Here is a 14,952-nt window from a genome sequence, read left to right on the forward strand (position 1 = left end):
GCATACTTAGCTGAGGTTTCTGAGTCTCTCTAACTCTGGTGTCTTCCTAGGCAATTGATTTAAAATTTGCAAGTAGTTTTACTGCCAACTGCAAGAAATTAGTAGTGTCAAAATTCCCCATCCCATATAATCTTCTGGGTGGTGTGGAGTAGTCAGATATTTCTCCGATACATTCTCTGGCATGTCATTCAATTTCATTAGATGAAACAAAATTATGAGTGTGAGAAGAGATTTACTGAATACTAGGAGAGAACAGTAAGTGAATGTGATTTTGTTGTTTTTCTTTTGTTTTGGGTTTTGTTGCTAATTATTACTGAAAAAATGAAAGAGATGTCTAATCGGCTGCATTATGAGCTAGAAGGGGATAGAACAAAAAAACGGTAAATATATATATATATATTTCTTTTTTTTTTAAGTAAGAAATGTAGTCACCATAAGCTGGGGTAACAAACTCACTTAAACTCTTCAAAGTACTACATCCAATGTAAGATTTGCCTTATAGCCTTGCCTACAGTTAATAAGTAATGGACAGGTATGATATGACTATGCTTTAACGAAAGAATAAGAGACAAAGCTTCCTATCTATCTATTCTTAGAAAAAATGAGGCACAGAATGAAGTAGACATAAAAGACAAAGAGAGACTGAAAGTCACAACCCAAGAAATTGAGGGGCTGAGCAATGGTTTGATGCAAGAGGAAATCCAGGATGAATTAAAAAGCAAGATAAAGCAAGAAACAACTCGGCTTACTGTGGAAAACATGGTGAGGAAACAAAACTGTTATTAAGAAACTGTACCTGAAATGCAGGATAAAAAGAAAGAAATCATGGTTTCGTGGTAGGGGCGGGATGTTTTCTCAGTTCATTGGGGGAGAAAAAGGATATGAAGGTTTCATGTTTCTTCCACCAAATATAAGTAAAAGCATATCACAGTGCTCTTTAATTACGGCAATAACGTGCAGCAGTAGGAGACATTTTTTAATTGTGGTTGGTCTGAACTCGCTGTCTTTGATTATTACAGGATCTTGAAGAAAAACTAGACATGAAAGATAGAATAATAAAAAAGTTGGAGGATCAGATCAAAACTCTTACCAAGACTATTGAAAAAAGTAAGATATTGTTACTTGATTTTTTTTTTTAAATACAGATTTGGATGTGCAGTGTGTCTTTGAAAGAAAGAATGTTTTAAAAAAAGAAAAAGGTAGAGTTTGGGGTGGGGTTAAACATTTTAAAACCTGAGGAAAAAAGTGCCAGGGAACCATCAACAGAAATTATGTAAAAGCCCTTTCCTGTATTTTTTTTTCCAGCTAAATAATGAGTACATATGGGACCTAGACTGTACGATAAAAGATTAAGCCAGGCGCATCAGGTTCTGCCAACAAAAGTTAATACATACCCTCACACAAACTGTCTCTGAGCCAACAGAATGGCAGTTTGGCATCAGATGAGTGGTTCCTCCCATTACCTTCAAATGGCAGATGGTTCCTGATTTGAAATTAGTTTGTACAAAGCTCTTATATAGCAAGTAATTCTTCACTACAGAATAGACTTCAAAACATTGCAGAGGTGACTACTGTAGAGCAGTATTGTTGCTGTTTATTTGCCTTACTAGTGCAAGTAATTCCACTGAACCCAGTGAAACTAATCACATCACTAATATAAATGTTATTTAACTCAGAATGCTTGGAACCATAAGCTAAGAACGTTATTGTGAACAGGGCCCATGTTCTGTTTCTTACAGAGAAAACTGCTGTTGTCCAACAGTTTGTTCTAACGTGAACATTAGCTTAGCTGTTTACCTGCAGGTAACAGTGCTTTTGTGTTTGACAGCTGAAGCTCATGTGCCAGCTTGCCCAAAGAGTACATTGGAATGATGGAGTACAAAAAAGAGGATGAAGAAAGGATCATTCAAAATCTTATCCTCGGTATTGTAGTAACACTTCAAATTTTATCAGTAGTCATCAATATTCAGTGTAGAACACTACAACAAAAAGTACAAGGCGTCATATTTCAAAGTTGCCTTTTTCCCACTCTCTTACCACCAATATGACTTGGAGGCTCTGTATTGCTCTTTTTCTACTGCTAGTTGTTTCAAATATAGAAGTGCTTTATCTGCGTAAAAACTATTCGTCTGACTCTATATAATGCTGACTATTATCTTTCTTATTATTTATTCACTTACAAAGCTATAAATCTCAAGAGCATGCCAGGGACTTGCATTTACTTCATTCCTGGTCATCTACTAAGTCTGTAAGTCACTGGACTTTTATCCATGTGTGATACCTTACTCTCCTGTCTGTCCTTGCCATGTCATTCTCTTCGCTGAAGGGAACTGTACTTTCTTGTTTCTCTTGTAGAAAAGGAATGTTGTCCTTCCTCTGAGTTACTTCACCATATCAATCTTAACTGCCAAACCAGCTTTTTGCATTAGCTTACAATTAATAGTAAACTGGACCTCAGAATTTGCTACAATACTCTCCTACTACTCTGGAAAACTTAATTAATACTCTTACATGAACAATGCTGTTACAGAAGTTTTCAGAAAAAAGCAATTAATCAGTAAATCCATTATCAAGTGACTGGTCACTGAAGAAATAAAACCCATAGTGCTTGTCTTTTTCAGAATGATACATTGAATCGTTTAATTTTTATATAATAAACCTGATGACTCTCCGTTATGCAGATTTAAAGCCACGTGGAGTTGTAGTTAATATGATACCTGGCCTTCCAGCTCACATCCTATTCATGTGTGTGAGATATGCAGATTATCTGAATGATGCTGATATGCTGAAATCTTTCATGAATGTAACCATTGATGGTATCAAACAAGTTGTTAAGGTAGGAATTGTGTTTGGTTGTACTGTACTTTTTGATTTGTAATATAAGGTTTACAAGATGAATGCATAATAACTGGAGAATGCTCACACTTTCATTTGCTAGTATTCCTATAATAGAATAATAATTATTAGTGTCACTCTTCTGAAGTTTGTAGTAGTGTCCCTGTAAAGCCTCCAGGTAAGGTTTTACTGTGCTGAACACAGAATGCATTAACAGAATTTTTTTTTATCTGAAGAGCTTGTTGACAAAATAATTTAAAGTATTTTACAAGGAGTAGCTAATTAGGTGAAGCGCACCTGTGCTTTCAGCACTGGTGAAAGTCGCATGGACAGAAATAAAGGTTAGTATGTTTGGCAACAGGCAGAAATCAGAATTTTAAGAAGTTTTTACACTGCAGTTTACTAGTGTAATGTTTTTTTGACATGTCATTTGGTATGGCAGCATCAGTACCCAAATGATTAAAGTTATGTTGCCAGCCAGTTTACAAAATCAGGTTATAAATGAGAATTGTTAGTCTGTTGTCTTATCCACATAACAAATTCAGCTATGTGAATGCTCTATTATGGATTTATGATGCAATAAACCACCAGGCATGCTTTGTAGCACAGGCAAGAATGGACTATGGTTTATGCAGTTTATGGTTGTTGTATAGAGAATGCCTATAGTTTGTTCGCAAACAAATTTACACCACCCTTTATCCATTAGAAAAGCTTGTCCTTACTTACCTAACAAAAATAAAACATACATGTGCATAGTAGTTCAGTTTCCTTTGTGTATACAGGTGTTGTCCACACTTTTTTGCAGGAAGGCCCCCAGTACACTACAACACTATACATAGAAAGGTGTAAAACTGTTTGGTTCAGACTTACTTAGCCAGTCTGTCATTGAAGAAGACTTAAACAGTGTTTACCAGATAAAAGAGGGATCTTTGCTGTGTGTATATTAGCCTGAAAACACAGCATGATTTGTTCAGCTAGCACGTTATAGATGCTGTATGCTACTTCTGCTATATATGGGCCCTATTATACCAATTCTGTAATGGTCTTAAGTTTAGTATTAAATTAATTCGTGAGACAATACCATTATAAGATTGTGTTACTTACAATTTTCAGGAGCATTCAGAAGACTTTGAGATGTTGTCCTTTTGGCTTTCCAATACGTATTATTTTCTTAACTGTTTGAAGCAGTACAGCGGGGAAGAGGTAGGAATGATTTCATCAAATGATTCCATTACTTTACTTGTGACAGGCTTTAATTGGAATTAAAAATAGTGATAGTAGATAATTATTCACCAGCTCACCACTGTTTGTTCCAGATATTTAGATACTCGTATTGTTCTGCAGTGGTGTTATATGTCTTACACAATAATAAGACAGTATAGAACTTACAGATCAAGTGAAATCAAGGAAACATTGAAGTGCTGAAGTAGGTTAAACACATGATGTGGAAACTGCTACTTAATTTGAACTCTTGCACTGGAGTTTAATGAGAGCTGGACTTCAGATGTCCAGTTACATACATACATACATATATATATATATATATATATATATATATATAAAACAGTTCTGCTATTTTATAATTGTGACCATTCAAACATCATCTGCACCCAATATGAGATTACAGAACAAAACCTCAGGAAAGGAGCAAAACAGTAAGATACCCAATTTTTTTCCTTATTTCACTTGCTTGTTTAAGCTAAGTTTTATCCTGAACTACAGAACAGAAGTCTTTAAAATTATTTTAAATTGCAAACTCTTACTATATTTTATTGCTAGGTTTTATAAACCTGGTAGACTGAATTTGAAATTGCATAGGCACATAAGAGTATAGTCTTTCGGATTAAAGCAAAGTACCATGAAGCCTTGGAATCCCAGTAACTTTGTACTATCTAAACAACAATACTCCCTCTTGTGGTCATATCGATAACATCTAAAGAGCAGTGGAGAATTGAAAACGTCTAAACTTGATTAATAAGAGTCTTTGATAATTTAGTTGCAACGGTAGGGAAAGGTCTGAATCCAGAATTTAGAGTTTTAATCTATATTTGTAATGAACATTCAAGACTTCACACAAGTTAGGATTCAGTCTAGACTTCTGAAGTCAGAACTTTCCTGATGAAAAGTCCAAAAATGAGATTTCTTTGCCTCAATAAAATGGTATTTTTTTTTCCCCAACATAGTTTAAAAACTGCATTTTGTCTTTTTTTGGGGGGGGAGGGGGGGGGCGTGATGGTGGTGGAGTTTGCTTTCTGTTTAAGTGACCTAGGAATTGCTCCAAAGTTCGTTGAAATCTATGCATGTCTTTCCTTAGGCTTTAGGAACAGAGTAAACATCAACATAAACTGGAAAATTAAGAACAGGGAGCCCAGAACTGGAAGGATCCATTAAAGTTAGCTGTATCTTTGACTCATTCTGTGTTCAGCCAGAGATGGAATGAGTTTATAATGTTATATGATTTCTAGTAACTATATTTACAACTTACTTGTAGGAATTTATGAAGTGTAACACTCCACATCAGAATAAGAACTGTTTGAAGCATTTTGATCTCTCAGAATACAGACAGATTCTTAGTGATTTGGCCATTCGTATCTATCACCAATTCATTATTGTAATGGAGAACAACATTCAGCCCATGATCGGTAAGACAGCAGCAACCCAAACAGACTTTAATGTAGCTTGTGAAGTATACGAATAAAGCTTATACATAGAGACTTCTTTCTCCTGTTGATTTATACATATGTGTACCTGCATGTGTGTTTCTGCACATATAAATTCCACTGAATGGTATAACCCCACAGGGTTTGGAAAGACTTTTTTCTCACATTTCCTGGTGATTGTGGGATAATGCTTTGAAACCAATCAACATTCTACAAAAACAAAAGGCGTTCTAAAATGTATGTGCTCCAGGAGCCTTTGTCAGTATCTTACTTTTCTTGTATCATTTAACTTTTAAAATATCCTGAAAGTAGGTTTTGTTCAATAATTAAGTTAACATAAGTAAAGGAGCCTTAGGAGTATTGGTCTTATCAGTTATTTTCTGTTGTCTTTCAGTACCAGGCATGCTGGAATATGAAAGTCTTCAGGGAATTTCTGGCTTGAAACCTACAGGGTTCCGTAAACGTTCTTCTAGTATAGACGACACGGATACCTACACAATGACCTCTATCCTGCAACAGCTCAGCTATTTTTATAGTACTATGTGCCAGAATGGCTTGGACTCTGAGCTTCTAAAGCAGGCAGTGAAGCAGCTTTTCTTTCTGATTGGCGCTATCACCCTCAATAGTCTCTTCCTCCGCAAGGACATGTGCTCTTGTAGAAAAGGAATGCAGATAAGGTAAAGCCAGTAAAGTTTCAACAAGCAGTTGCTTGAAAATGACTTTTTAACACTTTTATGCAATATCCTGTATTGATAAGTCACTGGATATTCTGTAACTGTTCTACTGGAAGTAGCTAATTGTTTTTTATTCTTTTTGATAAAAACAGATCTTTGCCTTTTGAGCTGAGCTTTCTCAACATAACATATTGCAAATTGTTCTTTCTGTGGAAACGTAATGGAGGAAAAGACAGAGAAAACTGCAGTCTGGAGTTTAAAGTCAGACATGATTAGGATTCTTTCCATGCTAGTTCATTCATGATGTGATGAATAGTATTTTTAATTCTTTCTTACTATAGTAAACAGGTGCAGTGTCCTCTGGCTGGCAGACAGACAAAAGCTGACTTGCATTTTTCATACTCTGTGACGAGAAATGCACTAAGACAGAGCCTTTGAGGGTTTAGATTGGGCATCATCCGTCTTTACGAGCATTGAGAGAACATGCTCGTAACTGTTTTGCAGAAGATTGTTTGTTCTCCATTAGACAGTCTGCAGACGAAGGTGAAAGAAAATCAGTAAAATCTTGACCCATCTGGGAATACGACTAGAAGAAAGCTGCTTTCGCCTTTAGGTCATCAGTTATAAGCCCGGTGCTGCTTTGTAGTGCGTAACGATTGTTCTCATTTCCTGTATTAGCTCAGCTGTAAATGAATATTTTAAAGATACATTAGTGCTACAGTGTAATTTTCTGTAAACAGCACCTAAACTAATAACTTGCTTTCTACTATCCAAGAAGTAAAAAAATAAAAAGTATTGAAATATACAAGGGATGAAACTTACAGATCAATAAGCTATTAATTGTTTGATTTTTATGATCTACGGGTATGGTTTTTAACTTAAAATGTATGAACACTGCATTAGAGGAGCATTCCTTCTTTAGAAGTCTTTAATGTAACTTGCTTGTTAGGGGGAACCTGACATTACTGTTGTCTGTTCATGGTTTAACCCAGATGTAATATCAGCTACTTGGAAGAATGGCTTAAGGACAAGAATCTTCAAAGCAGCAATGCCAAAGAAACTTTGGAGCCTCTATCTCAAGCAGCCTGGCTCCTTCAGGTCAAAAAGATCACAGATGATGATGCCAAGGAAATATGTGAACACTGCACATCTCTTTCTACTGTGCAGGTAATGAGCCATCTGTTTTCTTCTGGCAGCACCAATTGCAGAATCTTAGCTATCTAAAATAATTTGTTGCAAAGAGCTATTGGCCTTTCATTTGATAAAAATAGCATTCCTCAGCATTCCACATCACCACTGGTTAAACTGAATTTTTTTAACTCCTTATTCCTGATTGTTAGCATTTTAACTGCTCCTGTGGTAAATACTTGCCTGCTTTGTTCTGTCTCCTGTTTTTATTCCACAATGTGTTTTCTTTACTTTGTCACAGGCTTTTTTTTGTTGTTTTCCTTAATCGATTCAGCTTTTTCTACATCTCCTTGATCCTGCTGACACCTCTGCAAATGAGTCATAGCAATCGTCATATATGTAAAAACTCATTAAGTGACCAGTCAAAATTCTCTGTGGTAAAATTCTTTACTGAAACTTCCATTAAATATCAATAAAGATGTCACATTAATGCTTTCTTCTTTTTGTCTTCTCACTTTTTGTGACATACTAAAACAGTCTTTTGTAATTTGAACAGATCGTTAAGATCCTCAACTCATACACTCCAATAGATGATTTTGAGAAAAGAGTGACTCCATCATTTGTTCGTAAAGTCCAGGTAAGAGCTACAACTATTATTTCTCATATTCAAGTTACAGGATACTTCATACACACAGGTTTTGATGCTACATAGTTATACTTGACCTTTACATCATATTACTAAGTTGCTCAGCTTCTAAACATTTGGAACTGATCAAAACAAGTCTCCTTAACATCATGTGAAAGCAACATTTGCAATGGGAAGCAAACAATGTACTGTTTTTGATTTGATTCTGAATACAATAATTTCTTACCCTTTCTGTTATAATTTCAGGCTATGCTAAACAATCGTGAGGATGTTCCACAGTTGATGCTTGATACCAAATATCTCTTTCAAGTGACGTTTCCTTTCACCCCCTCTCCACATGCCTTGGAAATGATACAAGTCCCCAGCAGCTTCAAACTTGGCTTTCTCACAAGGGTTTAATAAAACCAACGCATTGGTACTTCCTCAGAGACTGTATAAAGACAGGCAGACTTTCATGGTTCCAGCGGGTGGATAGTATGGCAGCTTGCAGTGAATTAAACTGTTAAAAAATTGTTCCTGAGTCAAGACTTTAAAAGTAGGAATAATTTCAGCTTGTGATTTTATTCTCTCTTTTCTTACTTGTCTCCCTTCATTACAGTTCTACAATGATGACTTTACATCACCAGCTGGACACAAAGCTAACCATACATTTTTTTAGCCCAAACCTGACAAGAAAAGCATTTATCTGACAAGTTTGCGTTGGTGCCCTGTCAGCACCAGTCAGAGGTGAAGGCTGCCATGTGATAAATGTTATTACTTTACAATTTTCCTTGCCTTCACTTCCTGTAACAAGAGATTTTTTTTCCCAAGGTAATTCTATTCATTGCCTTGATATACTGGATGTGTTTTACAGTAGCTTTCAGACTTGTATACTTCTTATGCCGTTATTCCTTTCATAAAAGAAGTCTTCTATAACAGTTCCTCCAGAAGACTGTAGTAGGAGGGAAGGGAAGGTCCTTCCACAATTGTTTAAAAAAATCAATATAAATAGCTACATTCAAACTGAGGAACCAAGATCAGTCTAAGAATTGCTGTTACCCACCCACATTGTCTTTTTGTTGGCGTCCTGCCTTGGCTCACTGAATTGCTTGCACTGTAGTTCAGGCACACCAGACGGATCTGGGAAGTACTCAGGTGCTCTTCTTGAAGACAGATTTCAGTTTTGTTCTCTGCAGTGACAAGTCTGGATTTTCATATCAGTCATTATAGTAGAAAAGTCAGATATGAAATTCATGTCATGATCCAGGTTTGAATTACAAGCTTGTTTCTCTGAAAACCAGGAGTCATCTCCTTGTTTGGGTCCATCTCAAGTGCAGCGGATTTCAGAATATACACTGAGTATGCACACACGTGCACATCTTCTTTCTCCCTTTCCTTTTTGCTGGTTTCCTTCTTCCAGTTCAGACACTTCGTAGGCGTAAATGCAGCTACTGTGGTCTGGTCTTACTGATTAAACCAAGCTTAATTCCATGCATTTTATCTTTATTTCATTTCAATTGTAGGATCCTTAGAAGCAGAAGTGGTCCTCTTTTTGCTTTGTTCAGCCTTCTCCCTGTAGTCAGAATGCAACAAACAGTAACTTTAAATAAAGCACTGGACCCTGTCAGAACAACTGGAGAAACAGCATTCACCTCACCACAATGATGGCTGTACTTAAGAATCCCTCAGTGAATAATGCTAGTTTTCTAGCTAGTCTGTTAGACATAGTTATTAAAATTGAGTACGAAAGCTTTGAAATATTTAAGGCATTCTAATTAATTTAGTTAATTTAAATATTATAGGAAGGAACAATTTATTTTTTTTTATTACACAGTGTTAGTACTGCTTGTTTAATTTCACAGAAAAATCTGTAAGTGTAAAGAAGGAATCACTCTTGCTATTCAGTGGTCATGGTGTTTACGATGTACAGTGAAATACTCATGGTGATATCCACAGAGATATATTCAAAATATATGAAGGAAAAAATTTTGTGTTTTATTGAATAAAAATAAAAGCTGTACAAAATATCACAGACATGTAGGTAGATTAGTATTTTCATCTGTTAAATAAAGTAGCTTTTAAATCAATCTGTAGTGCTTTGAGTGATGCAATAGTGTTTTCAGTGTGGAATCATTTGAAAGAAGTTACTTGGCACTATGTGAACATTAGTGAATGCTGTCAGTCTTGTATTGCACCATAAACACTTAATGGTCCAGTTGCTTTGCTGTAACATTGTGTATCTTCCTGTCAGAATGGTATGCTGTCCTTGGCTTCTCATGAATTTCTGTAAGTATTTTAATGCAAGCAATTTTGTTGCTCTAATTTCTATATAGCCTTTTTTTTACAGTTACTGGAGCTGTATGTATGTTACCTGGGACAGTATGAGTAAAATCACAGTCCACTCTTACGTCTACATCACATAGAAGTGTCAGAAGGCATGTATGTCTTTATGACAAAAATTGCTGATCAAGGAAAATTGTTCTGACAATTTGATGCTAGGTTAATTTTGAGAGGTTTGTGTGAAGTATGCTATTAGCACTGTATGCAAACAACAAAATACACTTTTTAAAAAGAAAGTTCAAAATAATCAGTGCCTACTGTATGCTCCCAGAAAGTTATCTTGCTTTTGCTGACATTAATGCCTTCAGCCAGTGTACAAAATTCTGTTTGTAATCTGTAATTCTTCTAGATATAAGGAGCAGTTTCAGTGAAGGCAGATACATGAAAGAGGCATAACTGAGGTTAACTTTCCTAGAACGATAGTAAAGGAGAAAGTTATTTCATTCAGATGGGAAAACGTCGAATGATGATCCTCACTGCAGTGGGAAAGCACTGAAACGGCTTGGAGAGATGCGTAAGATGCTATTGGCATCTTTGGATGTGTTTAGACACGTGACTCCTGCAGTTTCTGGGAACAGAACTCGGCAGCATACATGGGTCCTTTTCAGTCCTGTGTTCCCATAATAGTCTAATAAAGAAGATTAGGACAGGTTACTTCTATCCAACCCTGCTGGGCTGATTTTTTTTCTTTTTTTTTTTTCCTTGTTTTGTCTCAGATCCTCTTGACTATCAAATGCAAACATCTAATGCCATGAGTTCAGTGACTTCAGTAGAGTCTCAACAGTAGGTGTGACCTTCAGCATTTCGTAAATTTTTCAGACGTGTTTTCATAAATTTCCCCCGAATTTTTTAAAAGAGTGAAAAAACCCAGCAATTTTTAATCTTACTGATTTTAAATGTATTCTCTTAAAACAGGTGAATAGTAAAAGAATATCCAAGGAAGAACCAGCATGGGCACTAATCAATTTGTTTGACTTTTAAATTTTGTTAAGAATATGAGATAGACTTAACATTGACAGTGTTATTTGTCAGAATGTCAACTCGATAATTGGAAAAATCAGTTGTCAGTCACCTCCCCAGGATGTTTAAACTTTAACATTTGGAAACCATCCAAAAATTGCTGCTATATGGAACAGGCAGGTAAGATCTAGTTTGCCTAATAGTTTATGTTCTTTAGTCTATATTCTGAAAGAGGGCAGTTAAAATAAAGCCTTTAAACTGTAATCGTCAGTACGTAACTGACCTGAGGTGATAAAACCGGAGAGGCTAAGCTTTAAATACTCTTTAAGTAGACTTAATAGGAAGGTTGCCTTTCTACGTTAGCAGTTGCACACGGCTTATTTAATCATCTTGAGAATCTCCAGGTTCTTGCTGTTTGAAAAGGTGGGTCATTTTGGATATTTATCAACAAGAGTCGTTGTACAGAATTTCTCTGTAAGTAATGTATTTCTTAATGTTTCACCATGCTACCATTTTTAAATTTCTACTGTAACTTTGAAAACCTAGTAAGTTTAAAACTTAAGGCTACAGCACAAGAAGTTGTAATCTTTTTAGACTGTTTTGGTTTAAATGGTTTATATCTTTATAAAAACGTATACAAACCCATCATTATCAAAATCAATCTCAGGTATAATACTGCTTTTTAATTATTCAGAAGTTTTGTTGGCTTCCCTTGTAGCAAAATTTTGTAATATGTCATAATCTCATCTGAAGTAAAATACTGATAGCAGGTATGATTCACCTTGTATGTTACTCCAGCAAATTCTTGCACTTTATCGAAGATTAATTCTGCCCAGAGTATTTATTCCAAGCCTAATAGATCCCTGTCTGAAGTCTCTAGATCGAGTAATGATATTTTGTTCAAATAAGACGGCATTTTTCCTTGTAATACCTTCATTTTATACTTCTGAAGTGAAAGTTTTCCTCCCAAAGTCTAGTTGGCCTAGTGTCTTGAGGCTTCACACCAAGTATATAAATCTGTGATTATGTCACCGGAGTTGCCCTCAGTGGGAACCACTAATTCTAAGAATTTCGGAATAACAGGTTATTGAGTTGTAAATGGCCAATTTTAAGAACCCAGCAGAACCGAGCCCTGGTGCCGTAGTCACTTTAAAGCTATGAGCAATACTAGCAGAGAGAAGCTCCCTGAAAGGATGGCAGCTTGTGGTCTCAGGCTCATTGTTTGCAAAAGAATGCATTTAAAACTTCAGGACATATTTGTTGCTTTTCATCAAATGGCATACAAACCTCCCTGACTGCGGGCAGCTGATTGAGGGCTCCATGCAAATTTCAGGTTAATGCGCTTGTAGCTCCTTTCAGAACAGATTGCTTCCCACATTTTTTGGGATGAAGTTATGCATCTCCTGGAGACAACAGCAAAACTTTTATTGACTTGAGTGTGGGCAGGATTTCTGAGTTTATCATCTCATTTTTCAAGTAGTCCACCGAAATACTTAAGAACAAGCAGCAGAATGCAGGCAGGTGCATAGAATAAAGTTTGGTTTGGTTTTCGTATAATGTCCAGCCAAACAAATTCTAAAATCTGCATAGCTCATTGATTTTTTTTTTTTGCTCCATTTAAATCTCTCTTTCAATAGCTTCTTCTAATTGTTAACCATAAACTCACTATTTATGTACATGTCTAAATAACGTTAAAAGCTGTCACGTTAGAAGTGGTGACAGGTTCCATTTTTCCTATTAAAAACGTACAGAGAAAAATGACACTATGGTATTATTCTTGTTTGTTTTTCTGACTCTCAAGTAGTTTTTAATTCTCTGTTGATGATAGTGCTTTGATCCTAGAGATGCCTGGCTTGAGAACAAAAGTGGGTTCATAATGACCCAGCTTTCAGTGTGCTTGAAGCATCAATTTCTGCTCAAGCAGCACATTGTTCATAATATTTTTGTAGCTGCTGACTGAATCCTAGGTTATCTTTTCAGCTTTAAAAATAATGCATAATATTGACTATTTAATAATGCAGTGGAAAAACAATAAATATTGATCAGTGAGGATTTCTCACAAATCCAGCTGCTGTTCCACATTTCTGGTTACTGTCTGCTGACAGTAGTTAAGTAAAAACTAAAAGTAATTTCCTGCATGTAGTGAATCCACATGCACAGTGCACATTGTAACGATGTGTAATCAGTGCACATTATAACACAATATAGACTTTGCTTTGTATTTTTCTTCATAAAAATATAATCTGTGGAGCATGTTATTGTCTTGCATATAGTGGCAGCTCGAGAGATTAGTCAGGGAGAGATTATCCAGCATACAGATGTCTATATAGAGTCTAAGCTGCATTAGCTAGCAGTAGTGTGGGAAGCCCTGCACTGGACTGGAACGCGTTCTTTCCTCCTTCTCTGTCTCTTTCAGGTCCCTCAAACCGCAAGGATGTGTGACCAGACCTTTTTAGTGGTTGTATTTGGTCCATGTGACAACTGCTCCAAAGACAAGCCCCTTAGGACTGTTTACATCAAAAGAAAACAACTCAACTACTGCTCACTATGTGTGGAAATGGTACGTTATTGATTTTATCAGACAGAACGTGGGAAAGACTGCAAAAAACGGGTTGGATGTATTAACGGTCTGTTACGTTGGATTTTTCTGGACAGCAAATAAGCATTGCTAGGCCTATAGACTGCCAAACACCTCTGCAGACACCTGGCATTTCCACAAGCCTGTAACAGAGGTGATCCTGGGGTTCAAGGATACTTTTTATGATTCTTGATTGGAAAATGACCATGAGCTTTTTCCCCTAGGGTACCACGTTCCTCAGCTGTGCAAATGTTATGTGCCTGTCTAAACTCTGTGGTATATGCATGCCAGTCTGCTTGGCCTACACTATTGAGTGTTTCCCATTACCTTCAACAGAACTTAACAAAAAAAAGGTTAAACCATTGCAAACTCATTCACTAGTGACTAGGGGATATGAAGTTCATCTAGTCTGTCTCAATAAAAATGAGACACAAGTGAAGAGCTGTCAGAACTCCTTCATGGCCCACATTTTATACTGAGACCGTGTTGTCTCGTATGCTATGTGCAGTATTTGGGTGAGAGCTGGAAGTAGCTACAATGAGGAAAAGGTGTGAAAAGGTTGCACAGCATTGGAGTGTCTTCTGTCACCATTAGTGCATCACCACAGAAGGTGGTAATGGGGGAGATCAGCAAACCTGTTAGCCTGACCAGCAGGTCCTGCTAGAAGATCTGCGTGAAGAAGGGATGATGTTGGAGGCTTTCTAATCTCCAGCAGTTACTGGTGAGGTGATACCCCACTCTCCTGGTAGGGAGCACTGTTCTAGAGAGATCACGGTGGGGTTTTTTAGATGAAATACAAAGCTAAGGTCATGAGCCTATGGGGCTACTGAAGAGCTGGTCTCCAAAACTCCTTTTGTAAACTTAAGAATTTTCTTGTCCTGATTATACTCCAGTTTGGAGTAGTTTTATTTTATCTTCCTGAACCATTATGTATTATCAGTTGGAGAAGACATCCTTCGCTGTTTCCTCCCCAGAACTGGTCTCTACCATGACTGAGCAGGGTCCAATAGTTTGTTGCATTTGAGCGTCAGATGAAATGATCTCTGCAGGAATGCGAAAAGGTTTAACTAGCTGTGTTTACAAAACACTGTTTTACAGGCAGATGAGAGCACTGATTTGGTCGTTGTAGGTGGTGCAGTGTGTACAGTTCAC

General features: G+C 36.6%; 1 protein-coding gene across 1 annotated transcript in view; it reads left to right on the plus strand.

Moving 5' to 3' along the window:
* MYO5C (myosin VC) overlaps positions 1–8,342 on the plus strand; it is a 34,969-nt gene extending 26,627 nt beyond the window's left edge. Inside the window, exons 32-42 of the mRNA XM_068410958.1 lie at positions 329–380; positions 597–762; positions 1,020–1,117; positions 1,835–1,923; positions 2,682–2,836; positions 3,949–4,038; positions 5,327–5,477; positions 5,890–6,172; positions 7,162–7,336; positions 7,854–7,934; positions 8,190–8,342. Coding sequence (XP_068267059.1) covers positions 329–380; positions 597–762; positions 1,020–1,117; positions 1,835–1,923; positions 2,682–2,836; positions 3,949–4,038; positions 5,327–5,477; positions 5,890–6,172; positions 7,162–7,336; positions 7,854–7,934; positions 8,190–8,342 — 1,493 coding nt within the window. The remainder of the gene's footprint in view (positions 1–328; positions 381–596; positions 763–1,019; positions 1,118–1,834; positions 1,924–2,681; positions 2,837–3,948; positions 4,039–5,326; positions 5,478–5,889; positions 6,173–7,161; positions 7,337–7,853; positions 7,935–8,189) is intronic.
* Positions 8,343–14,952: the final 6,610 nt, after the last annotated feature.

The sequence above is a fragment of the Nyctibius grandis genome, chromosome 11, assembly GCF_013368605.1.
Source record: "Nyctibius grandis isolate bNycGra1 chromosome 11, bNycGra1.pri, whole genome shotgun sequence".
Classification (NCBI taxonomy): Eukaryota; Metazoa; Chordata; class Aves; order Nyctibiiformes; family Nyctibiidae; genus Nyctibius; species Nyctibius grandis.